General features: G+C 41.5%; 3 protein-coding genes and 1 pseudogene across 3 annotated transcripts; 2 read left to right on the forward strand and 2 right to left on the reverse strand.

Annotated features, from left to right (window-relative positions):
* Positions 1-547: 547 nt before the first annotated feature.
* On the reverse strand, positions 548-3,656 carry LOC102716033. The gene is made up of 4 exons (XM_006653333.3): positions 3,211-3,656; positions 1,682-2,076; positions 1,388-1,581; positions 548-1,173 (listed from the first exon to the last, which is right to left on the reverse strand). The coding sequence occupies exons 1-4, from the start codon at positions 3,561-3,563 to the stop codon at positions 778-780; spliced, it is 1,338 nt and encodes a 445-aa protein (XP_006653396.3). The 5' UTR covers positions 3,564-3,656; the 3' UTR covers positions 548-777.
* A 1,393-nt stretch (positions 3,657-5,049) lies between these two features.
* LOC107304015 lies at positions 5,050-5,868 on the reverse strand (annotated as a pseudogene).
* A 1,930-nt stretch (positions 5,869-7,798) lies between these two features.
* Positions 7,799-9,064, forward strand: LOC102708707 (peroxidase 72-like). Its single transcript, XM_006652222.2, has one exon. The coding sequence runs from the start codon at positions 7,799-7,801 to the stop codon at positions 8,834-8,836; it is 1,038 nt and encodes a 345-aa protein (XP_006652285.2). The 3' UTR covers positions 8,837-9,064.
* Positions 9,065-10,441: 1,377 nt separating this feature from the next.
* Positions 10,442-17,357, forward strand: LOC102708985 (probable helicase MAGATAMA 3). The gene is made up of 20 exons (XM_006652223.3): positions 10,442-10,907; positions 11,007-11,145; positions 11,239-11,378; positions 11,761-11,958; positions 12,056-12,253; positions 12,343-12,378; positions 12,577-12,662; positions 12,885-12,935; positions 13,871-13,979; positions 14,065-14,170; positions 14,357-14,454; positions 14,527-14,631; positions 14,708-14,800; positions 14,927-14,980; positions 15,166-15,224; positions 15,307-15,391; positions 15,465-15,824; positions 15,929-16,051; positions 16,553-16,639; positions 16,730-17,357. The coding sequence occupies exons 1-20, from the start codon at positions 10,785-10,787 to the stop codon at positions 16,946-16,948; spliced, it is 2,469 nt and encodes an 822-aa protein (XP_006652286.2). The 5' UTR covers positions 10,442-10,784; the 3' UTR covers positions 16,949-17,357.
* Positions 17,358-26,630: the final 9,273 nt, after the last annotated feature.

Below are 26,630 nucleotides of genomic sequence, written 5' to 3' on the forward strand. Positions count from 1 at the left end.
CTATAGCCTTATCTTTTTGCTTTTATTTTTGTTTATAAGCTAAAATTTAAATCTTAATCTTAAATTTGAAATTAATTTTATGATTTTTATCATTGTTTATTTCTAAGATTGTCTTTAGATCACTAAAAACATATATAAGAATTTGTGTCATCACCGTATACATTCCTTAATCTTCTACACCTCGGGTCTTCTCCGGTGCCTGACCATGGCGGTGCCCCCCGCCACCCGGTTGCCTGTCTCGGCGGCGGTTTCCGTCGCGACAGCACCGCGCATCCGAGCGCTCTTTTCTGAGCTGCCTTGCCCTCATGTTCCGTGAGATCAAACAGAAAGATGCTAAATTCCACGGAATTAAGCCGCTTTCTGCAAGGAGAAATCATGCCTGAGCCTCACAGTCACAGGTCTGTTGAGCTCAACTCAAAAATGTGTTTGGTTCTTTTGTTTCTTTCCTCCTGGTTTATCTGTCACGCTGCAGCATCATGATTGAGAGAAGACAGGGAGATAGGATGGTAACATTTCATAGGATGGTAACATTTCAGAGCATCCATGGTAGAATTAACCAGATTTTTCCATTCAGCTGTAAATCAACTTTTGCCCAAAACTCAGTACATCACTAGTCTGAAATTCTGAATCCTAATGGCACCAGCTCAATGTTACATCTCTGCGGAAACCATGTTTCCTACAACAAGCAGCACTCGATGATCTGAATCTAGAGAAACAACACTGCAACCCCAGAAAATGGGCTGACAACTCAGGGGATTCCAGGAAGGCTAGCGGAAATCACCCGTCGCTGGTTAATGTTAAGGCAAGGACGACACAAGTCAGGGTGAAAATAATCGTAGCGGCAGCAAAGGCCAAGATGGCCCTCTGCGAGACGCCCTGATTTTCTTGGCCAGCGAGCTCAACCTCTTTCAGGAGACCTCTGATCTCGTCAATGTCTGAGTCCTTCGCTGCATGGATTAGCCTGTTCTGAACCTCATCAAGCTTTGCAAGCCTCCTAGCGCGGCTAGCTTCTCTAGCAGACCAGATGAACTTCGTCATCCTCCACAGGAGTATACCGACATAGATTGCCACAACACAGTCCACAGTGTAATGATGGCGTTCACGAATCTCCCTCTGTGCGCTATGCAGGACAAGAAGCCATATTGCGACGGAGATCCAGCCCCCATATGCTTCCTATGAGAGCACGAAACAAATTCAGAAGAAGTTCAGAACTCAGATGACATGGATTGCAAGTATCTCTAACATAATGCCATTGCAAACAGAAGACACTATCTCGATGATGGGTGACTCTAATAAGTATTAAGTAACTTAGTTCCAGCTTCCAGAAGAACAGGGCAGACAAGATACTTTCATGTTGTAACAGGGATAAGGTAGAAGTATAGCATACCGTCCATGCCATTGCAGTAAGTACAGCAACAAGCATGTGACCACTGTACATAAGATCATTGCAACCACCACTAGCTTTCTTCAGCAGATGGTACCATGAAGGTCCCTCCCCATGAGTTGGCCTTAAAATGTCTACTAGGAAGCTCATCCGACCCCAGTCAGGTCTATACTCACCAGGGTAAGACTGAACAGCAGCTGTAAAGTGCAGGATGATAATTTAGTTTCTCAATTTACCAAACTGACATTTTAATTAGGTGATAAGCCAAGTGCAAGGTGATAAGCCAAGTGCACTAACCATAGGCCACATCATCTCGTATGACTCTACGGATAGCATCGGAGTCTGAAGCATATGGAACATAATATTTTTGTGCCCAAGGATGAGGATGCCCAGGTATTTGATACCGAGCTGCAGTGCACCAAGGTCTTGCAGATGGAAGAATAGTAGCAACAAATGTTACTGTTCGAAGCAAACGTCCAATTGCCATAGTGAACATATATCTTGTGGCTATTCCAAGACCAGGAGCTTTGATGCAGTCAAAGAGCACTGAGAAACCAAGCATGATAAACAACATCAAGTAATGGTGCAGAGTGATAATATGGGCTCTCAGTAGATCAACCACACTTTGAGGAAGCTTCTCGTTCAATGCTAAAAGCAGCCATTGGCCAGTGTCAGGAAGTGGAGCAGCAGATCTGTTAAAACAGTAGAACGGACTTCAGTTAACAAAAATTATGATGACTTGATGCTTCGACATATGAATTTATCTGAGCGTGAATATGAGCACATGCAAATAATTACTTGAAACAAGGTACATATTGTAAGTGGTAATGTATAAGAGTTGTCAAAATCGAAAAGGTGTTATTGTTCTTGAAAGTGAAAACCCAAATCTGAACGAGCCATAATCATTTTATAAGAATATCAAGTTTGTCTTCACAATCTATTTGTAGGCTTAAGATAACTAGCTGATGTACACAGGACTAAATTCAGTCAAAAAGAATTTTCAATGAAGTCAAGAAAGGAAGCATCAACAGACAAGGAATACGCTGGATTAAGTACATACAGATGCTTAGCTTCCTTCCCACTGGACTTCTAGATGGCCCTTTATTCCAAAAGGCCATTTATTCCTTACTTAAACTGTAATCCGGCAATCAGCATTAAAGCTTTTTATTCGCTGCACCACCAAATACTATAAACCCGATCTTTGTTCGAAAGTTGAAAAGGCAAGATGTTAAGAACCACACAGAATAGCAAGGACACAACAAACGAGCCATTGGACTATTGAGAAACTGAACTCTTGAAAGCACAAGGTTACCATAATGAAGAATCTGTGCCACAAATCAAAATTCACAATATCGTCTAATCAAAACTAGTATGTCTACTCTAGAAACAAGATTCAGTAACAAAAGTCACCCTGCAAATTGTAAGTTTTTAAACTGCATGATACCTTCTTCATTCCAGCAAACTAAAATTAACTATGTTATGATTTCCCCAAGGTGTAATATACATAAACTTGTAAAACTCTCTCTTCTATGTTATGATTTCCCCAAGGTGTAATATACATAAACTTGTAAAACTCTCTCTTCTATGCTCAAATTTCACACCTAAGCTTTAAATATTACCCATTAAACAATAAATCAGCTAAGAAAGGGATGCACCCCTACGAGCAAATATCCGCAAGACCACACCATAAAAAAATCCTTCCACAATCAAATCAAATTCAAAGCTACTAGCGCTAAGGGAGATCCAACTGAACAAACGCAATAAATAGCAATTAAAGAGCATAAATCAGCTCGATAGCTCCCAGGAAAGAGTGGGAAGACACCGACCTGTGCCACTGGAGCCCCATCACGGCGGAGACGAAGCGGACGGAGATGGCCTCGCAGAGGAAGGCCCCCAGCATGAAGGCGATGGAGCCGAGGAAGGGCAGCGCGGCGCGGAGCTCGGCGGACCAGTGGCGGTAGAACGGCGCCCGCGCGGCGGCGGCCAGCGCCAGCGCCGCCCAGAGCGCCGGCATCAGCCGGTCGTGCCACGCCGGGGAGAGGTACCGCAGGTAGTCCACCCCGACGTAAGCCGCCGCCGCGACGCCCAGCCCGCCCACCCCGAGAAGCCTCCGGCCCGCCGCCAGCCCCCGCGAAGGCCTCAGCCTCGGCCTCGGCGCCTTCCCCCTCGCCTTCGCCATGGCCCCTCCCTCCCCTCCCCTCCCCTCTGCGCCGCGCGCTCTCCGCGGGAGCTCGTCTCTCACTTGGTCATGGACTGTGGGAAATGAGGTCAGCTCAACGAAGCTCGGAGATCCGGGGCACCTTGCCCTAGGTTGCGGGTGATGTTCTGAACCGTCCGATTGGAAATCAACGGCCCGAAAACCCCACCATCTCGATCGGGAAGACGACCAGCGTGTTGTGTTGGTAGAATTTTTTTTTGCTAAAAATTCAAAAATAGATTTTTTTAATCAAAATATTGCAAACTCAGTGTCCTAACGCACATCTAGTGGCATGAAATATAACACGCTCCTGTAACTAAGCGTGGAATCTGATGTGGCGGTCAACGATAGGAGGTAAGACGATGGCCGTTGGACGAAGGATGGCACATCTACATGTGGCCCCATTGATGCTTCTTATAACTAAGCATATTGTCCCCGACAAGGGATCATCCATAAATGTACAGGGGACTAGCCATTTTTACAAGCGGATCCCTTGTCACCCATCACTTAGGCATCTTATGCCCGAGCTGCCAATTCCGAGAGGCAAAAAACATTGATTCAAGTGTTGTTACTTCTAATAGCGGCGATGACATTCTCATATGAACTTGGAATCAGGCAAACTTTATATCCATGGACATATACATAAAAAAGTTACATTTGTCTCTTCTTGGCTTTGTGAAATCGTGAAATTCCGCTTGTAAGATTATGTTTTTTTAAGTGAGAAGTTTCGAAAACCCATTGGATAGAGCTTTGAAAAATCTACAAGCAACATAGTTTGTCCATTTGAGATCATATTTTGTGTGGTTGATTACTGTATGCTCCTAGATGAAAAGAATAGAATAAAATAAAGTTGACTCCCTCTCCAGTAGAGAGAAAGCCTTGGTTGTTTTGTAGGCGGTCTCCTGCTCAGGCTTAAAATGCCATCTTATCGGGCGGGTAGGGGGTTGCTTGCAAAATAGTTAGGCCCCACCCAGCTTGTTCCACCGTTTGTCATGTCAGATTTCATGCCCAGCAATGGGTGTTTTATATTTCTTGCCCACTAACTAAGTGTTGGAGGCGTAGATTTGCTAGTTTTTCAAAAACAAAAATATACTTTTGAAATTTTTATTAGAAAATAAAAATAAAACATGTGTTAGTAAGCATACCAATAGGCCCAATAAAAAGTTCACCATGACCAAAAGGCCCATTATGCATCTCTCTCAGGCTCTCACACATGCAATAATGCAGAGGCAGAAAAAGTATGCTTTGGGTCCTATGTTTTAATCATGTCTCTAAACCGCAACATCGAAAATCTTGACCCTACAACTTGCAATGAGTTTTAAAACAAAATATATGTATCCATATGTTAGTCAAACAAAATATAAATATAGTGAGACCAATATGTCAATGGGCTCCACTCCCTCCACCTCTCCCATCTCTCTCTCATTTTCTTTCTCTGCCGGTGGGCAGGAAAAGTCGATGACAATGGTCAGCCAAGAAGCAGGGAACTCACAAACTTGTCAAACCGAAGCAAGAACTAGACAATTGGAGTGAAATAATCCCCATCGATGATCCTCAACCTAGGGTGTTTGGTATGGAGCTTCTCTACTACTCCCTTGAGCATTGAAATATGCACCCATGAGAATATATTGAATAGCTTTGAGCACCCACTACATGAACCATACCCCTCATTTATTTCTTTGTTTATGGTCAGGTACACTGGAAAGCAACTATTGTAGATGGCATCGCTCCAAGCATAGTCAAGTCATTTGCTCCCTCAACTAATAGTGGCCGCCATATGCATAAGGAATTAGAGCAAAGCTCCACGCAACAAGCACTATGAACAACAACAAGGGAGCAGTTGTCACCTCAACACCATCGAATATGCCCTAAACGACATAAGGCATCAGATTGTAGGCCAACCTGATATCCTTCACGGTGAATAGTGGCACACTACAGTCATTTCTACTAAATTTACCTACAACAAACAAAGACTTGGAGAAGATATCCTTGCAATCTCTTTAACCAACAAACGAGGGGAAACATCAAAATCACAAATAAACATCCATGGAAATGGAATGCAGTAGGTATAGAAACATTTTTTTCTCTTCGGCATAAACTTTGGGTGGAGTTGCAAAAGGGGGGGTTTGATGTCATGCAACCATTGGATTTGGGAGTTCCAAACCGTTTTTCTGAGATCCCTCTTGCCAAAGAATTCGGTGTCAAGCCTTGTGGTGCCGATGATGGTGAAGTTGGTGCCCTATGCAAAGTTGGCATACTTGGCCTTGGAAGGGGGCAACAACTGTATTCCGAACCAAGGTTTCCAAAACCACAATAATCATGGATATCGCCAGTGCATGGCATCGGTTTTGGGTAGTTTGCTCCAATAAAAACCGTGTGAATTCAAAAAATTGAAAAAAAATGGTGAAATCCAAAAAAATCATGGTGATAGTTATGAAATTTCTAAACATAGTGGTGAAGAATTTTTTTCGAAATAAACAACATAAATCAATCAAAATATGGCATAGAGTGATTACAATTCAGTTTAATCGAGAAAAAAGGAAGGACACAATACTCGCAATCCCCCCCCCAAATCTCCACGATTTCAAGCCCTTATCATGCGATTATCATTGTGAAAACCGTGATAATCGTTTTGACCAAATTGCTGCAATTATCATTGCATGTCATGTGATTCTCGCTCGGTACCACGTGGTTTCTTTACCAAAAACCACAATAATTTATTTCAAATGTTTGGATTCAAATTTCCACAATTGTTATCACAATAATCATGATTATTGTCGATTATCGCACCTTCGTCAGGTCATGGTTTTGACCCCCTCCACGATTTTGCAAACCTTGGCGTGAACTTGTGTGTTGGGATTTAGGGCAACCACACACATTTTGATGTGGAGAAACACATGCAAAGGAAGAAAAGAAACACACTAAGGAATGTATATTATTGATGAAATCAATGACGAACCGACCACCGAAGTATCAACTAGTGAGATAACCGAAGTAGGTATGTCCATAGTGCGACGGTGGTGAGGTAGTTTGAGAGCCCTTCGTCACCAAGTTGTTGATGTCCCTTAATGAGTCCCCGGAATTAAACACTGCTTGGTATTTCATCGTCATCGACGCTAACGACATCGAAGGTCCCTGTAATACCACTACAAGAATTGCCACTACATACATGCCCACATAGCCCTACCTCTCCCCTCACTTATGGACATGGACCAACCAGGGAACCGGTGAACTCGAGCTTGGCATCTCGTTCGTGGCAAGGGGATGGTGGCGGCTAACAAGGAAGACGATAGTGGGGAGGAGGGAGCCATGGCACCCGACCTCTTCAAGCTCCCCCATCTCGCCACCAACCAAGAGGACATGAATGGAGTGGAGCTGGAGTGTTGCCGTTGTCCCGAGCACTAGAGTCACATGTCAGCGCGGGAAAAGAGAAACAGGGAGAGCGAAGGAGAAAGAGATGGGTCCCACTAACATATAGGTCCCATATGATTATTTTTTACTTTTTTTTTTTGCTAACTAGGATGTCACGTTAGCGAAATCAACCATCTATACTCCCAAAGGAAGTAATTTAACCCGATTTGCAAGTTGGAGGCTGAGATTTACGATATCAGACTAGATGATAAGAGGAGGGACATTTTCATACAGTCACGCAACCTGTCAAATGCAAAGGTAGAAAGGCTGTTTAATTCAGGGTTAAAAACCGGTGCAGTGTTTGTAAGCACTTCTATTAATTAAGGAAGGTACGCAAGGGGAATATATTTTTGGAGGAAGAGAGCTAGCTAGTACACTAGCTTTTAGGTGCCAATTAAGCTAAGCAGATGCACACAATTTCGATTAGCCGAGTGCCTTTGATTAACTAACGCTGTCTGCTTCTGTACGTGTAACCGATGATCGAGCAGCTGAGACCAACATGGTGAAGTGCAGAGGTTGTACTTGCCCCTGCAAAAAAGAGGCTCTAATGGAGGAGGTGAGCAAGCATGCATGCAGTCATGCTCGAAGGATCGAGCTGGAAAGGTCATTACCGGCTCCCTCAAACCCCCTTAATCTAGCATTATCATGCCGTGATCTCACCTCTCCTATCATTCTGTTCTTCGCGTTCGCCTCCTATAAAATGACGATCACTCTCCCTTGACTCCTCACGCAAATCAACGTACACAATTAAGCAGCTAATTATCTGTAGCTAAGCTAAGATAAGCTAAGAAAGCTACTTGAGATCGATGGCGGCGACAATGCGTTGGGGCCGCGGCGCGCTCGTGGTGGCGGCGTTCGCGGCGGTGGTCGCGGTGTCCGGGCTCGGCGTGGCGGCGAACTACGGCGCCCCCGGCGGCGGCGGGTTCTTGTTCCCGCAGTTCTACCAGCACACGTGCCCGCAGATGGAGGCGGTGGTGGGCGCCATCGTGGCGAAGGCGCACGCCGAGGACCCGCGCATGGCGGCGTCGCTGCTGCGGATGCACTTCCACGACTGCTTCGTGCAGGGCTGCGACGCGTCGGTGCTGCTCGACGCCGACGGCAGCGGGCGGTTCGCCACCGAGAAGCGGTCCAACCCCAACCGCGACTCGCTCCGCGGGTACGAGGTGATCGACGAGATCAAGGCGGCGCTGGAGCACGCCTGCCCGCGCACCGTCTCCTGCGCCGACATCGTCGCCGTCGCCGCCAGGGACTCCACCGTCCTCACCGGCGGGCCAGGCTGGGAGGTGCCGCTCGGGAGGAGGGACTCGCTGACGGCCAGCCTCAGCGGCTCCAACAACCTCATCCCGGCTCCGAACGACACCCTCGCCACCATCGTCGGCAAGTTCCGCAACCAGGGCCTCGACCTCGTGGACCTCGTCGCGCTCTCCGGCAGCCACACCATCGGCAACTCCAGGTGCGTCAGCTTCCGCCAGAGGCTGTACAGCCAGAACAACGACGGGAAGCCCGACTTCACGCTGAACCCGGCGTACGCGGCGGAGCTCCGGGGCCGGTGCCCGCGCTCCGGCGGCGACCAGAACCTGTTCGCGCTGGACCCCGTCAGCCAGTTCCGGTTCGACAACCAGTACTACCGCAACATCCTCGCCATGAGCGGCCTGCTCAACTCCGACGAGGTGCTGCTGACGCAGAGCCACGAGACGATGGAGCTCGTCCACCGCTACGCCGCCAGCAACGAGCTCTTCTTCCAGCAGTTCGCCAAGTCCATGGTGAAGATGGGCAACATCTCCCCGCTCACCGGCCACAACGGCGAGATCAGGATGAACTGCAGGAGGGTCAACCACTTCTAGAGTTGACCTAGGCCACTCCAAACCCATTTGCTTCTTAATTTATTTGTTTTGCATGTTTTGATTTCTGCCCTTGTGTTTGTGTGTGTGGTTGCATTTCGACAAACCTGCACCATAATGGTTGCTTTGTGATTGTGTTTTGCTTTGTTCCTCTCCTCGTTAAACTGTTGATATAGTTTTCATGAGTGTAATTTCTTGCAAATGTATCGAGAAATGGCTGGTCCAATAAAAGTGCATTTCTATTTGTTTCTGTCACATGTTCAATGTTCACGTACCGCCCGTTCTAGATTTTGGCACGGAGACTTGCACTTACGGCTAACTATTCTTTTAGTGGTTAATGGTAAACCCTTAATCGTGATACCTAAGTGATGACTTTGTCAATTTTGAGATGTACTGGCATGTGATGTGTATATGTGTCCGTTCATAATAACAATGAGGGTGTTCACACATATATAAGAGTAAACATTTGTAGTATTTTTTTTAAAAAAAATGGGCTCGACTACAAATCAGATGCACGCTTATTTCTGAAAAATCGGGTGCTATTTCATACCATGTAAGAAAATGTTTTGCTGCTAGATCAAATGTTTGAAGCAATCAAAATGGTGAAACACAGTTGAATCATGGTTGAAACATTTTGCTCTCACATGTGAAACATTGAGCTTTAATTGTTGAAACATCTAGGAACCTGCAAGAGTCGAAGATAAAAAAATGAAACCGTTCAAAGCTTATAGCAATATTTTAACCTACATGTCCTACACTAACTTACATATGCTAATGATATATTAATTAGGCTTAAAAGATTCGTCTTGCAGTCTCTTGCCGAAATCTATAATTTATTTTATAATTAGACTATGTTTAATACTTTAAATATATATCCGTATATCTAATGTGATGTTTTTGAAAAAAAAAAATCTGCAACCTCAACGCTGGTCGGTGAGGAATGGTCGGGGAGCAATGCGAGTGTTTTGGAACGATTTTGCTGCAAGCATCGGACGACCGATGCTGGATTCTCCAACAAAAGTGTACCAAGAATGTTACATCCCCATGGTCTATAAATGCTATGTGCCCATAGATGGTAGCCTTATTGTTTGGTTGGAATTAAGCATAAGAGAAATATCTCATTAACGAAAAAAGTTACGTGCAAAACTTTTATATACTGTTATTAGCAATCTCAAAAGTAAATATTGAAAAATAAACTACCAATGCAAAAAGACCCCAAAACCAGCACCAAATTTAAATTTTGGCTTATATAAGTATAATCATCGTGAGTGAAAAGATGAGTGCGTAAATTTCCCCGCAACTGTTGTGTTGGGCTGATTATGGGCCATAAACCATTACCACGTGAATGGCAACCCGATGTCTGGTTCAGGTAGGCCGGAATCTGATACCCCTCATCGAATACCGGCCCAAATGGAGACAGATACCGCTCAAAAAAGCCCATCTCCTAACCCGGTTCATGGGCCTCCAATTTAGACTGGTCCCAGCCATTTACGCTCTACTGGGCTTCCTGGAGATACGGAGCTCGGCCGTGCGCTCCTCGAGTGCCTCCCCGTGAAACAACGACGCCGCCGCCGCCGCCGCCCGCCACCGCCGCGGCGCCGCCGGTCGCCGCCTGTCTCGACCGCTAGCTCTCTCTCCCTCTGACCATCTCTGCACCTGCACCGGTCCGGCGTAAGGTAAGGAAGGGGGCGGTTTCCCCGGGCGAGAAGAAGGGCGGGGGGCTTTGGTGCTGGCGCGCGTGGAGCATCGACGACAAGCGGTTGCGGGCGAGCTCCCCTCCCCCGCCCGGAGGTTCCGAGGTGCACGGAGAGGGGCGCCGAGGAGGCTCTGTTGCTGTCGACCACATCGTAGTTCCCTCCGGTTCTTCGCAGGTGGGCCTCTGCCGCCGTTTCCAGGCCGGGGCTCACTCCCCTAAACCTCAGAATCTCTCTCGCCGCGGGGGGGCTGTCCCATGGCGGTGGACAAAGCCGGCGGCGGCGCCTCCTCCTCCTCCGGCGTTGCCACCTCCGCCATGGATCGCTTCCACAAGATCGTCCTTAGTTGGGACTACGTCCGCCTCGCCGCGGACTCCAAGGTACGCGCCGACCGAACGACCAGCCCGCCCGCCGGCGGCAACAACTGCAACATTTGCAATCATGGGGGGACCTTGATTTTCTATGGTTCGTGGGGGCAGGGCATGGAGCAGGCGAAGGGGCTGCGGCGCGTGAAGAACACGTACGCCTCGGTGGCCGAGTACCTCGCCGTCTTCGAGCCGCTGCTGTTCGAGGAGGTTAAGGCACAGATCGTCCAGGGACGCAGCGACGAGGAGGAAGGTGCCAGGCTCCTCTTCCATGTTGCTCCAATTTGCTGCCGGCTCATTTAACAATGTTTACTGTTCTATTTGCGGTTCTGTGTGGTACGAGCAGAGGCCGGACAGGACTGGCAGAAGGGGATTGTGGCATCGTGCACCGAGTCGGAAGGGTTCCACAAGGTGTCCATGGCGGTGCTCGATGATTTTCGGGATATGGTGTCGGAGAATGACCTTCTGCTGCTCTCCAAAGAGAAAGTAAGTGGGGTAATTTGGTAGCTTAGTGTATGTTAGGGCACTGGTGTGATAGGGAAGTGTTCAAGGCATAAATGGCTGGAGAATTTAGCAGAACCTGTAGTGTGTGAAGAACTTGAGATATTGTTAGTTATGTGCACTCCTACATTTGAAAGGGCTATTGAGAGGATGAGACAGAGTTTTGCACCAGAAAAAAAAAACTCCTTTTGCTGTGCTTTCAATGGTTTTAGATAATATGCCAGACTAGCGAAACAGTACATAAGTTTTACTATGTGGTATTTCACAAAAAAATGCCATGATTGAATTCATCATATTAATATGAATTAAATGCTAGCCATATTGATAATAAATAACTAATGCTTTTGATATACGTGCACCTTTGCAGTTTGAAGAGGGAGCGACTCCCAGTGCATACGCCTTTGCCTTAGTGGAACAGCGGGGTGGCAGAGACATGATTTCTCTTAGGACATTTATGGCAGGTGAAATAAAAAATCTTAATGTAGCAAAACCTGTGAGCTGTTCTAGGCTGCAGCGTATTGCTTCCATTTTTTCAACCACAGAGAGCTTCCTCTGGATTTTAAAGGTGAGTGCTACTAAAGAATGCCCGAGTTTTCATGGTTGCATCATGTATTGATTACACTCATGAATTTGATATTTTCTTTTCTGGTCAAAATTATCAGATTTGCAGCTTGTCTACCATAATGCGAGAATTCTCGGCCATGCACTCTGTAGCATCACTTCCTTTTAAGGATCTGATTCTTTCAGCTAGTGAGAAGAATAGAGACGGAAATGATCAAAACCGTGCTTGGAATGTCCCTGAACCACTTATGGATTATCTTAAAACAAACCTTAATGATTCACAACTAGATGCAGTCAATGTGAGCATTCTTCTTAATATTCTGTTCTGTTGCTAACTTTAGTTCTAAGAAAAATCACGTCTGATTGACCAATGCATTATATCTTGTAGGCAGGTCTTTCTCGCAGGTCCTTTGTTCTCATCCAGGTTTGTTTTCTTATTCCACTTATATTATATTTATTTATTATTATTATTTATTATCATTTAATCTATTGAAAACATGCAACTGTTGGAGCTATTTTAGATGTATGCTTTTTTCTTGAGAACTAGAGTAATATGCAAAGCTACATGTGCTCTACTTGGTGTCACACACCATTTACGAAGAAGTTCATTGTATATTTGTAGGGTCCCCCAGGAACAGGAAAAACACAAACTATCCTTGGACTACTCAGTGCTGTTCTCCATTCTGCTCCTGCAAGAATGCAAACCAAGTAACTTCTTCACCTTTGTATTTTATTTTACCGAGTGAAATATAGACTAGTATTTCCGTTGTGGAGAGGAGACACCTTGATACCAGAAATGAGATATTAGAAGATAGAACATAAATATAACTTTTGAATACAGTTTTCAAAAGCATATATCCCTATTTGTCATAGTAACCATTCTTATACGAAGGACATGTATCTGATATGCTTTATGTTCCTGTCATGCAGAGGCGGTTTTGATGTTAAAAAACATGGGCAAGAGCTGGACATTGAGGGCAAGTATGTTAATGAATTGGCTCTTTTCAATTAATTCACCCTTCGCTATTTTTCTTGTATCCTTCTGCTTGTTAATTTTCCTTGAAACAAGTTCTGTATGGTGTTTAAAAATAACAAATTCACCTCATTTCATGGTACTTCTCTTAGGGTTTGTTGGAGCGAGAAGATTGTAGCTATTTCTATATTTGTACTATTGTATATAGTGATTAATCAGCATATAGAATTTATATGTTGGGTAGGAACTGATTAAGAATTTTTTTGTGTTAGGGCCCGTTTGATAGGGCTCTAAACTCCAGATCCTAGCTCCAAACTCTAACTCTAGTGAGAGCTGCTCCTGTGGGAGCCGGAGAGCAGATCAAAACTGTTTGATTAGCTTGGTCTGCTCCAGAACTCCTAAAAGAGAGAATACGAAGTAGATTGACAATAATAGCCTTGCGGATTATGTGTAGTCATGATTAAACCATAATTTAATTATGTTTCTTTTCATGTAATTAAATACTGATTATTTTTCTTTTGAACTTCAACAACACAACTATATGGTTATAAAATACTATATGATAGTTAACACACAATATAAATATTTACTAATAATATATAGTAGCATGAGTGGTAGATTCAAGTAATTACAATAAAATAATAAAGGGTAGTGGGTCTTTTGGCATGGAGTGGAGCTGTGGAGCAGCAAAAACCCAGCTCCACCCATATAGTTCATTTTTAAGGAGCAGCTCCGCCAACTCCACTAAAAAAAAAAATTAAAATCTGTACCGTTTGGCACAACTCCGGCTCCAGTTAAGTTGGAGTTGGGAGCTGGAGCTGTGCCAAACGGGCCCTTAGTTTGCTTCTTCTTCTTCGGTGGAATTCTGCAGTTCTTCTATTTGCTGCACGATAGTGTTGCAAAAATTTGTTGGCACCATCTTACCGCAGAGCTCATATGATAGGCATGCACACTGGATGAAGGCCTCGCCTTGGCTGCTTGGTGTAAATCCTCGAGATTTAATTATGCCTGTAGATGGTGATGATGGTTTTTATCCTACTGGGAATGAGCTAGTATGCTTCTGCACTTTGTATTTTTCTAAGTTCTGCCATATTGCCTGGATGAATTTCCTGACATGATAAATTCCTGTCTTGGTAGAAACCTGAGGTTGTAAGTTCCAATCGCAAATATCGGGCCCATGTGTTGGTCTGTGCTCCATCCAACTCAGCACTTGATGAGATTGTGCTACGTGTTCTTCAAACAGGTAAAGGGGTTTCTGGAATTCTGGTGCTGACTGATCCAATGCAGAAAAATGTTCTGACAGTAAAAATACCTTTGCAATTTCACCCATGTAATACAAACTAAGCATTTTATATCATCTAATCACTAATTTATTAATCAGAAAATCAATCATCTAACTCATTCTTATTTTTCTTCCTTTTTTTTCCAGGAATACGTGATGAGAATAACAACACCTATAATCCTAAGATTGTGCGCATTGGACTGAAGGCACACCACTCTGTGAAAGCAGTTTCCATGGATTATCTCGTAAGTGATTTTAGTTGCTAGGCATTTTCTGTCTAACTCAACTATAGTTGCATTGAGTTCATATCTTTGCAGATACAACAAAAACTTTCTGGTGTGGATCGTTCATCCGATGGTGGGAGACGAGGGGCTGGTGAATATGATCGAATTAGAGCTTCAATTCTTGATGAAGCAGCCATTGTACATTCATTTGCTTACTTTCAGCATTCTAGAAATCATTTAATATTTCATCCTGACTGTCAAGCAAAACCTGCAGGTATTTTCAACGCTAAGTTTTAGTGGATCATCCATTTTTAGCAGGATGGCCCGTGCTTTTGATGTTGTTATAATTGATGAAGCTGCACAAGCTGTGAGTGTTTGTTTTATGAAGACTATTACACCTTGGAGCATTTTGCCACTCTCAGATTTAGATAATGGTATTTATGTATTTCTGTTATTTTGAAATTTCTGAAGTTTGGCATATCCTCTTTTTCAGGTGGAGCCAGCGACTCTTGTACCCTTGATCCATGGGTGCAAACAAGTTTTTCTTGTATGACATCCACCTGTGTCATATGATTTACATTGCCCTTTTTTTTTTCTTATTGATTCTTTGTGCATATCTCAATTTTCAGTGTGTGTACACACACTGTTTCTGTAGATACCATGATACACAAACCCCTTCAACTGAGCTGATTGTGATCTCACATCCTAACCTTTTCTTTAATATCTCATCAGGTTGGTGACCCAGTTCAGTTGCCTGCTACTGTAATTTCATCTACTGCTCAGAAGTTAGGGTAAGACCTCTCTTCTTTTCTATCTATATGCTATTGATGTAATGTTTTGCAATATTCTAAATAATACTAATGAATCCATTAGGTATGGAACTAGTTTGTTCAAGAGGTTTCAGGCTGCAGGTTTTCCGGTGCAAATGCTCAAAATTCAGTATCGCATGCACCCAGAGGTAATATCGCCTAAATTCATCAAAATATGGATATTAGAATCGTTTCTTATTTTATTAATCCACTTGAAAACAGATTAGTATATTCCCCTCAAAAGAATTCTATGAAGGGGCCCTAGAAGATGGGGAGGGACTTGGCAAGAAACGTCCATGGCATTCCTACAGCTGTTTTGGGCCATTCTGCTTCTTTGATGTTGATGGGATTGAGTCCCAACCATCTGGAAGTGGTTCATGGGTGAATGAGGATGAAGTGGAATTCATAACTCTCTTGTATCATCAAATGGCCATGCACTATCCTGAACTCAAATCTAGTTCCCAGGTAGCTGTCATATCACCATACAGGTATCAGGTGAAGCTCTTGAAGGACCATTTTCGATCGACCTTTGGTGATCAGTCTAAGGAAGTGATAGACATAAATACGGTTGACGGATTCCAGGTTTGTTTTTCATGTATTTGCAGATCTGCTCTATGTATTATAGATTTGTAGCAAATCACAATGATTATAGCTTTGCAATGTTTACTTCTTGATCCCATTTATAGGGCCGTGAAAAGGAAGTTGTCATTTTTTCATGTGTTCGGTGCAATAAGGAGCACAAGATCGGGTTTGTTTCTGATTTTCGACGAATGAATGTCGCCATCACCAGAGCTAGGTCTGCTGTATTAGTAAGTAATGTTTATGCAAACTCCAAGTCTCCTGCTCTTGCATATAATTCCTGTTTCTTCATGGTTTGCAGTTGATCAATACTATCTTTTGCATAATACAAATTGAGTATGCAACTAATGAGTACAGAAAGAGACATGTTCTAGCTCAATAATGGAAGAGTTCTGCATCCTAGTAAAGTGTATACAAAGCAAGGAACATTTCTCTCATACACGACTGCTAGCCATGCTACTTTAAGGTGGCTGCTGCAATTTTTGTTCTGTCATGTGAGGCTGTAACTTTAGGTTCATAACTTGAATTTGCTTACTGAGACCAATTAGCTGTGCAATATGAAAATTTCAGTTCATGGATTCCATCCATTCCGCAGGGGTTAGCGTTGTAAAAGTAAATCATAGACTACCCATCTAGTCAATTAGTCTTGACTCTGGCTATATGAATATTTTCTTATGTAATTAACTTTGTTGGTTTAATTATCAATCCAAATAATAATTTGCATGCCATAGGTTGTAGGTTCTGCTTCGACGCTGAGGGAAGATAAACACTGGAACAACCTTGTCGAGAGTGCCAAAGAGCGAGGTCGCTATTTCCAGGTCTGTTTTCTGCCAATTTTTTTTTATTTCCTTTTGTTCAAAGCGTAGGACGTAAACATTTGAATGAAACTAACTATGAGCATCTTGCAGGTTCCAAAGCCATTCACTGCATTCTTTGTGGAGGATAAGCTAAAAACCATGAAAGTGGAGAGAGCTCCTCCAGAGGTGAGGAATGTGCAAGCACTCGAAGCAATAAATGAAGCAGTTGTAAGGCAAGAGCTCATGGATGTGGATGATGCTGGGGACCAAGAGGATGAAGGGTACGATGATGACCCCTTGGATGTTGATGATGGTGGCGGTGATGACTAACCGTTTTACTGCCATAGAGGTATATAGTGGAGCTAACCTTTTTAGGTGGGCATGGATTTTGGTACCCAGTACCTGAGGTTTCAGTTTAGAAATTCAGTGCCGTGATTGTTTGCTATTGTGGGTGGGAGAGGTGGCTGAATGCGGCTACATCTTATCTTATGTTCTGAATTATGTAATACGAGCCCCATGCACCAAAAGAACTGAGAACCGCTGAACTGGCTTTCATTTGCCTGTGCTATAATTACACGGCAGTTGTGCATGAAGGCAGTTTGATGGCATTTTGCTCGGTTGTTCGTGTAACCTGTGATCTATCATATTTTTACGTATACTTGCAGTTAGTGAAGAAAATGATGTTACCTCTATTTCCTATGATGTTCTAGCTCTCTTAGATTCATATTGATGCCAATAAATTTGGAGTCACATGTATTGATCCATGTATGAATCTAAATAGACGAAAACATCTTATAATATAAAACAGATGAAAGAGTTTGCTTTTCTTCGTGAAAGCCAAGTGCAATAACCACCGACTCTGCCTGGGCGGCAGCACTTGCATGTGAACGGACAGATAGTATTGGCCTTTACAAGGCAGTGCAACTGCTCATATACACAGAAACACAAACCAAGTAGAGAGGTGTATCAGTGTATGTACCCGAGAGGGAGGATGGTCACCTAGGCAGTTTGGGTTTCTCCTTTTCATGGATATATAAGCCATAAGGTAAAAGTGAGCTGGACATTCTAAGTTAAAGGAGTCAGATTTCTATATTCGTTTTTGCCCGAATGGCTTTCATCTTTTCGTCTATACTTATAAATCAAAATTTAAATTTTAAAAATAGATTTAAAGTTGATTTTAGGGGTTTATCATTGTAGCTTATTTTCTAGCCTTTGTTTTTAGATCGCTAAGAACATCGTATATAAAAATTTTATCAACAAATTATTGATAAACCATTTCACTTGTGCTTAATTATAGTGAAACATTGACGCGGTAAGACTGGGAGGCACTGGGACTTCAGGGAATGCTGCATTTCCGGCTCCATCAGCTATGGGTGTGGTTGCTTCAGTACATAAACACCTGGCTGGACGTCAAGCACAACGAGAGGCTCTGCCATGCTTGTGTTCATGTCTACACCAAATTGCATATAGATTTGATTATGAAATCTGCGCAAGAAGTGGGGGAAGGTTTGCAGTCCGGTAGAAGCAACCTGCGGATCAACCGAGCCAAAGAAGATGAGAGAGTTATGGACTTACGGTCATTTCATCAGGACTGTCAATTTTGTTGTTTATAACGGTAAACAAATGACCATACATTTTACATTTCAATGTAAACAGGCTTACGTACACAGATGTGTTTGAGTCATACCTCTAAATGGATAATGTATGGCCATTTCAAATTTGTTTACGTCGGTAGAAGCATGCGTTACGCAGTACGAACAAGTGTATCAGAGGTGCTGTGCTGGCTAGGGTTTAAAGATGCTAACAATTTATTGGAAAGTTAGTTGTGAAGGTGAAGATCATGGCATCTTTGTATATGAAGATCTGTAGAAATTCTCACATATTTTTTAGACAATATCGAAAACCATAGTGAGGTTTTAAGGTTTCCAATTATTAGTGCTTATCTAACTTGCATCGAGAAGCATCTAGATGAAAACCACATCCAGATTCTCTGGATGGGCGATAGCGGCACACTTGCATCGTAACCTCTGTGGAGGGGTCATTTTTGGAGGCTTCGCTTAGCAATGGTCGATGTAGCTATAGGTTCCTACCTTAGTGGGTGGTGTTTGTTTGGTTTGGTTGACACATGGTTCCTGGGCGTGCGCTCCTGATCTCCTGTGAATGGCCAACCTTAGCCACTTTCCATCATCGTAATCTGTAACATTGTAACATTTTTTCTCCCAATCTTAATACCATTTGGATAGCCCCTTCTTGGCCTTCCCAGCAAAAGAATATGAGTGCTTATAATTCCATACTCCAAGTATCTCTGTGTGTGTTTCATTGTCTTCAATTGTTTTTCAGGAAGGCCTAATATGAAGTATGATCCATAATCTCTAAGAGCATAACACAAATACTGCAAGACCATTTTCCAAGCATCTCTTATCTTGGGTGGTTGTGGAGGTTAAATAACCTCAATACTGCTAGACCATTTGCCTTTCTTTAGGGCGCTACTACCTCCGTTTCATATTGTAAGACTTTAGTATTGTTTAAATTTACAATTAATGAATGTATATAATTTATATATATGTCTAGATTCATTAGCATCCATATGAATCTAGACAAGGCTAGAAAGTCTTACGTTGTGAAACAGAGGGAGTAGCTTCAGACGTTATAAGGCTCATTTGAGCAACCATATCCAGCTGCTAGGAGCAATATATGAGAGACACTGAATGGCGACAGACAAAGTTATTTGCTGCCTTTGTGGATTCATTCCTTGAAATGAGCTGAATTGTGGGATTGGGAGGCACCGGGATTTTTTGAGCTACAGACGACACTGAAGTATAGCAGATGAAATATTTTTTATTGTTGAGTTGCATCTATTTGAAAGGTAGAGCTGTGGAATTCTGGATGACTATGCAGGCTTGGCATGGGTTTGGATATGTTAGGCCCAACACCCGGTTGGAGTTCCCTGTCCATGATGTCTCTGGTACCAAGTGATGTTCGTCGCACACAAGAACAAGGTCTGAATAGTCTTACAACTCCGAGATCTACACGATCTGAAGATACACGTGCACCTTCGTTCTCTAATAAAGCTAAATTTCGCAACGGTGGTGCTGGAAAGAAAATAGCCAAGGATGATTGTGCCAGAGCTAGAGATGGAACCTGATAGAAGAAATTGAATCAAATTCTGGTAATGAATGGTCAACTTGTTATTTAATTCGTGCATAAATTATGATAATTTACAATTTGATGTGCAATTCAAATTTAAAAGTGAGAGTCAATAGCCGATTTGGCCTCCCCTAGATGAGATAGGCAGTAAATTGCTGCCCTATGTATTGGTAAGGAGCAATAAATTGTCTTTTTGTTGGTACGGGGTTAAAACAACAGCTGAGCTATTCAATAATTTGTAGCATGTGAGGTGCTCATACTTCACAGAAACGAGAGACCCCTCTCTCAAAAAAGAAAGAAAGAAAAGAAATGGGAACACGGGGGAGAGAGAGAGGGGATCTCACTGTGCAGTGTGGTAGAGCTGGGTGAAAATAGTCATGGAAATTCCCAATCTACCAAACACCGTTTTCATAGACATGTTTTTATTTCCAACTTTTTTAGCCCCATATAGAATTTGATTTTTATAAATTCTTTCGGTGTTGGATTACCCTCACCACTAAATAGTTAGGGCTCCTTTGGAATGCATGATTTGAATATGGGAATAGAAAAATATATGATTTAGGATGTCATACTAACTTACTTCTATGGAATACCAAAACACATGAATTTCTCAATCATGTTGTTTGCTTTACAGGAAAATCGTATATGAATTTTGAGAAAGAGTGACATGAAGAAAAAAAATTTCTTATAGGTTTGGGCTCTGGTAGATTTCATCCAAAATTTCTATGTTTTAGGTCATTCCGTAGGAATTCTAAAGGGTTCATTCCTTTGATCCAAATGAGAGAAATTTTTCCAAAGGATTCATACCATACAAAATTCCTCTAAAATCTCTGTTACAAAGCGAAAGAGCCTGTAGCCTAGTGGTTACATAAGGTTTTAGTAGCACCTGAGGTCCTGGGTTCGACTCCTCGTGCCCGTGGTGACTTCGGGGTTAGGTGCTCACAGGAAAGAGTGTGCGTGCGCTGTGAGCGTCTGCGTTACACTGTGTAGTTTGATAGACATGGTACCATTCATTTTCACCCCTCAAGCTGTGTACCAATTTGCTTTCTAGTCAACTTGCACTGCATATTTAGATTTGGAGCAATCACACTTGGCAGACTTAGATACTAATCTGCATAGTATTGTGCCTGCTTGTGTTGAATGGTACATGGCTCATGGCCCGCCCTGAGCCTGCTTCTGTTGATCAGTTTTGATGTTATGACTGTAAATTTTTCATCTATTGCTGTGTACAGAAATATGGAGTATATGATATGCTGAAGCTGTAAATTTGAAAGAGGGAAGAGGAAACAGGAAATAATTACTTGACTTTTGTAACAATTCTGACCTTGATATAGTTAATACAATTTCTGAAAGTATAGCCTTGCTCATATTATTGCTGATAAGTTTGGCCAGATGTATTTTCTTTTGCAGAAACTTGTTTAGTTGTGTTTGACTATTGTGTATGATGCTAAAGATAGGCTACTTTATGTCCTGTCAACTGTTGGGCATATTATTGTAAATTCCAGGGATTGTCTCTGTTTTAAGGATTACTGTTGTTCCATTACTCCCACGCTTATATCAAACAGTACTTTTGGCTGGGTGAGTTGGCTGAGTCCCCTTTTTACCTTTTCTTTCTGCCAATTTGTAATTACTGTACAACTCCATACATTCTAATTTGAGATATCTGTTCATGTTTCTATTTTATCACATAAGAAAGTTATGCAACAAGTGTTGAGGTACAATACAATCCTCATGTATGAATAGGAAAAACATGTAAGTTGTTCAATTTATTAATTATATAAAGACTTTTTCAAATTAAAATTAATTTGAAGATTTATTCACTTCACAACATAAGTACTTCACATAATTTTTTATTGGAATGATTCATGCGGTAACCTTACCATTCAACACAACAGATGACTGAACTCAGATCAAAATCATCCAACCAAACATCATTTTCTGGATACAATATCCATAGATACAACCAACCAAACATGATCTCAGGTCATCCAGAACAAACTCATACAGACAACTAAATAACCAATTGCATGACTCTAGCCAGACTGAGAGCAGTTAGGCTAGAGGATACATACCAGACTGGGATCATACAGATAACCAAACAGACCCATAGAGACTTACAGTGGGAGTTTGAAACAACTCACCCACATAAATTTGTGTGTGGACCAATAAATTGAAGGAGAATGCAAAATGATGACAGTTTTTTAGATGATGGATTTTCATTAATCTAGCCCTTATATCCACGAAGATATACACAATCAAAAGATACATGAGTTCTTAGAGTATAAACCTCAATACCGAGGAACACAGAAGAAACATAGAAGGAAGAAAAAGAAGAGTAAGCTTCAACCTTCTACTAAGCATAAGCTCTAAATTTGATTGTAGTTGCTTCGACACCTTCCAACTCTTCACCGCTATCTTCCTTCCACGCGGGGACCTCCACCGCTACTCGAGAGAGCTAGAAAACAAAGCCTGTATTTGTATTGATCTCATTTCCATGACTAATTTACATATAAGGGTATATGTCCTTATATATAGGACTCACGAACCACCATGCATAAAAGACAACTGACCATTAACTAAGCACTAGCTAGTAGTCAATTGCTAATTCACTTGTATAATTCTAAGGCCTTGTTTGGTTCAGGTGACTAATATATTAGTCCATCTACTTTAGTCTCTTTTAATCCCTAAAAACCCAACCAAGAGAGACTAAAAGGGATTAAAATTATATTAGTCTATTAATCTCTTCTACAAGCACTTATTGGGACTAAAACTTCCTTTCACACATACCCCTTAATCAAAATTTCTATCCATGATGTACTTTTTAGTCTCTTTTAGTCCCTCTAACCAAACAGTATGGACCAAAGATTCTAGTCCTTAGACTAATTTTTAATCCTAGGACTAAAGCCGCGTTCGTTTCTAAGGCCGGTAAGTTAACTTGCCCTGGCGCAGAAAACGTAGTAATAGATTAGTACATGACTAATTAATTATTAATTATTAGAAAAATATAAAATATATTAATATGATTTTTAAAACAACTTTCCTATAGATAATTTTTGTAAAAAATACACCGTTTAGCAGTTTGGAAAACATGCGCGCGGAAAACGAGATGGACAAGTTAACTTATAGGGAGGCCGAACGCGGCCTAAAGAACCAAACACCACCTAACTTAAGAACTAAGCAACAACCAAAATGTAGTTAGTGCTTTAGATTCATCTTCTTTATAACTCATGGGACAACTACATAATGTAAATATTAAGTACTTACCAGAAACTTCGGATACTCAAATCCATCTTTACTAGCTAATGCTAGCTAAGGAGTAATTCACGGAACTAGAAGTCCCATTTTCGCTTACCTTCCTTTACCAAACATCTTCACACAAATATACTAACTTGATTTGATGTAAAATTAAGGTGCTTTTATATAAACTCTTTTTACTTGCAACATGACTGTGTGTGCCATGTTAAGAGATGGAGAACATCGTATATACCTAGAGCAGATTTGGACACGGGAAATTTAACTTTTTACCACTCCTCTTTCATGAGCATTGTGAGAGAGATTGAACTCTTCATGTGAAGAGTGGAAAGAAAAGATAAAAGACCCAGTCTAGGCACTGCTGTAGGCCGAAGTTTAGTGCCTACGTAGTGCATAAGACTAAGGAAGTAGGCATGATTTTGTTCTCAAATTTTGAATAAATTGCGGGCTTGGGATGTATCAAGAATTCAAGTGTGTCTCTATTGTTGGATTTTGCACATGCAAAGGAACTACCAAGCAGGTGCCTTCCTACTTCTAGGGTGTAGGTGGCGATTGTTAGCTGACTCCATCCATCGTTACGCTAGCAAATATGATGATAGAGAGAAAAGACAAAAATCATATTATGCATGGCAATGGCTCAGAGTCGATTGTTAGCACAAGAGAATTTTATTAGCATGTGGTAAATAAAAAGGAAAGGAATGTAAAACAAAATATTTTATTATATTAATAAAGAAACCATGCATAACTCCTACTTTGTACACACCCTTGAAAGATGTGTGCTTGTTGCTGATGTAGATTCGAGAACAGTCGATACTAGGCTCTATCTTTGAACATGTGTTTAAATCTCGTGGTGAATGAATGACTAATGAGATTATGCAACTAGTGAACAATATAGGGAGATACACACTAGGTTGCCAAATTTAGCTACTTGATTTTTAGGTTTGGCAAGTGAGATACCATGGCTATCCAAATATCTATAGTCTCACCTTTTTGCTTATGCCTATGCTTATAAGCCAAAATTCATATTTTTAATCTTAAATCTAAAGTTCATTTTGATATTCTTTCATCGTTGTTTATTTTTCAATCTTTGTTTTTAGATCGCCAAGAATACATTTATAAAATATTCATAAATTATTTTTATTTTGCAAATACGCCATTTCATTTTTTTCTCCAAAACCCCAAAAGATGACCACCATGTTTTTCATGCTAGGTTACATCTTTTATAGAACGTGAGATACTCCCTCTGTCCTATAATATAAGCGGTATTCTTTAGTTATGTTACATAATATAACAAATTTTGTCATTTTGCAGAATCCTTTATTCACCACCTATTAATTTTATACTACTTCATACATACCAATTTTTATATCACTTTATTATTCGAGTACTAACTTTTATATAGTATCTTATTGTCTCATATATTCTCTCAACTTGGAGCACATGGCATGGTCTGTAATTTTAGCACTTTGTTAATTTTTTAATAAATAACATAATCTCTTAATCCTCCATTTCGTATTATAACACATTTTGGTCTTGCCTTAAATCATCTCTAGCCCGATAATATGTGCACCCCTTTAGTATAAGCTATTCTACATCCCCTTCCTTCCAAGGCCCATCCCACCTCCCACCCTCCTCTCAAGGCCAAAAACACCCCTACCTCATTTAAAGGCTGGTCAAAGGATCAACCCTGTGGGTCAACCCCTTTATGGGTTTCCTCTTATGTCTATCTAAGCTCAAGCTCAGCTCTCGCCTCACAGGAATTGTGTAGTAGCACGACGACAAAAATGCAATAACACGAAGACTAATTTGTAGTAACAACGTCGAAACATATCCATGAGGGATTTACTTTTTTAAAACAATTTTTTTCAAATAATATGGTACAAAGTTCTTAAAAAATAATATATGAGGTGAGAGATAAAATTGTTTAAAGTTCAAAATCTTAAGAAATATCTATAAGTGCAGTAACGATACGCATTCTATATAGTAATAACGCTATGTTACTATAAAGTATGTATACTGCACAATTGCAGTAACATCGCGATATACGTGCAGTAACATGTGTGTTGCACAATTGCAGTAACGTCGTGATAGAAATATAGTAACATCACGATAGAAATACAGTAACATCATGATTGTATATTGTTGCTACAGTACAACTAATGCATGTGAGAGAGCTAAAATATTGTATTCCCAATCTTTAGAGAGCAATATCTCATGTGTTTTATATTATTTTTCAAAACCGTTTTCACCATATTGGTTAAGAAATAAGATTTAAAAAACTAGATCCGTCACGATTATATTGACATTGTTACTGCATTTTATAAGGCATGTTACTGTATTTCTGCCTTCATGTTACTGTACTTTTCAGATAGACGGGAGTTGACAAAGGTAGGGCGTGGAGGTAGGTCAAAAGACGGATTTGACCGGTGTGGTAGGGTTTTGATCAGGCTAGTTAAGAGGTTTTGGACCCTTGGAAGAGGGCGGGAGGTGGGTTTGGGCCATATGAGTAGAGGGGGCATAGAATAGCTTCTAAGGGGAGTGTACATATTAGTTTTGCTATATATATATATATTATATTATATTATATTAACATCTACATGAATCTAGAGAATGTATAAATATACTGTAATATGAAATGAAGTTAATAACGGATGAGATCGAGGGAGCAGTTAACGTTTTTTTTTTCCGAAACTGCTCATAGCATCTCTGTTTGAATCGTTGTAAAAAATATGAGAAAATGGTATCCAGTTAAACAGAATAGACCTGAGTCTGAGTCTGTTTAGTTCACGAAAATAAATTTTTTGGATGTCACATCGGAGGTTGGATCGGATGTCGAAAGAAGTTTTCGAACACGAATGAAAAAACTAATTCCGTAACTGTAGCACTTATGATTAATAATCGACTAATTAGGCTCAAAAGATTCGTCTCACGATTTCCATGCAAACTATGGAATTAGTTTTTTCTTTTAATCTATATTTAATGCTCTATGCATGTGTCGAAAGATCTGAATGTGATGTTTTTGGCAGAAATTTTTGCCAACTAAACATGCCCAATACATGTATCGGATCTCATAAGTAGTTGTCAAACATATTTCTTCTAAACCTTTGGACATCTAAATTGAGCATTAAATATAATGAAACAAAAAACCAATTACACAGTTATGAGAAAAATCGTGAGATGAATCTTTTAAGCCTAATTAGTTCATAATTAACCACAAGTGCTACAGTAACCTATATGTATTAACGATGATTAATTATTCTTAAAAGATTCATGTCGCAGTTTCTAAGCGAGCGGTGAAATTCATTTTATTATTCATGTCCTACAACCCTTTCGATATCCAATCAAACGTGTAACGTGACATTCAATTTTTTTTCTCAACTGAACACCCTCGGATGGGACGCTGTTCGGTACTACTCTCCCTCTTTTTGAAAAAAAACTATTTGAGTGGGCTACAGAAACGAAAAAAAAAAGCCCGTAAAATTTGGCCTCGACGCCTTGCGCTGCGCCCAACTCGACCTCCCCTCCCTCCCCACTCCATTCGGGCCTCGGCTCCCCCGCCTCCCTCCCACCTTGCGTGCTCCTCCTCCCGCCGCCTGCGCCGATCTCCCTCTCC

This window comes from Oryza brachyantha, chromosome 4, assembly GCF_000231095.2.
Source record: "Oryza brachyantha chromosome 4, ObraRS2, whole genome shotgun sequence".
Lineage (NCBI taxonomy): Eukaryota > Viridiplantae > Streptophyta > Magnoliopsida > Poales > Poaceae > Oryza > Oryza brachyantha.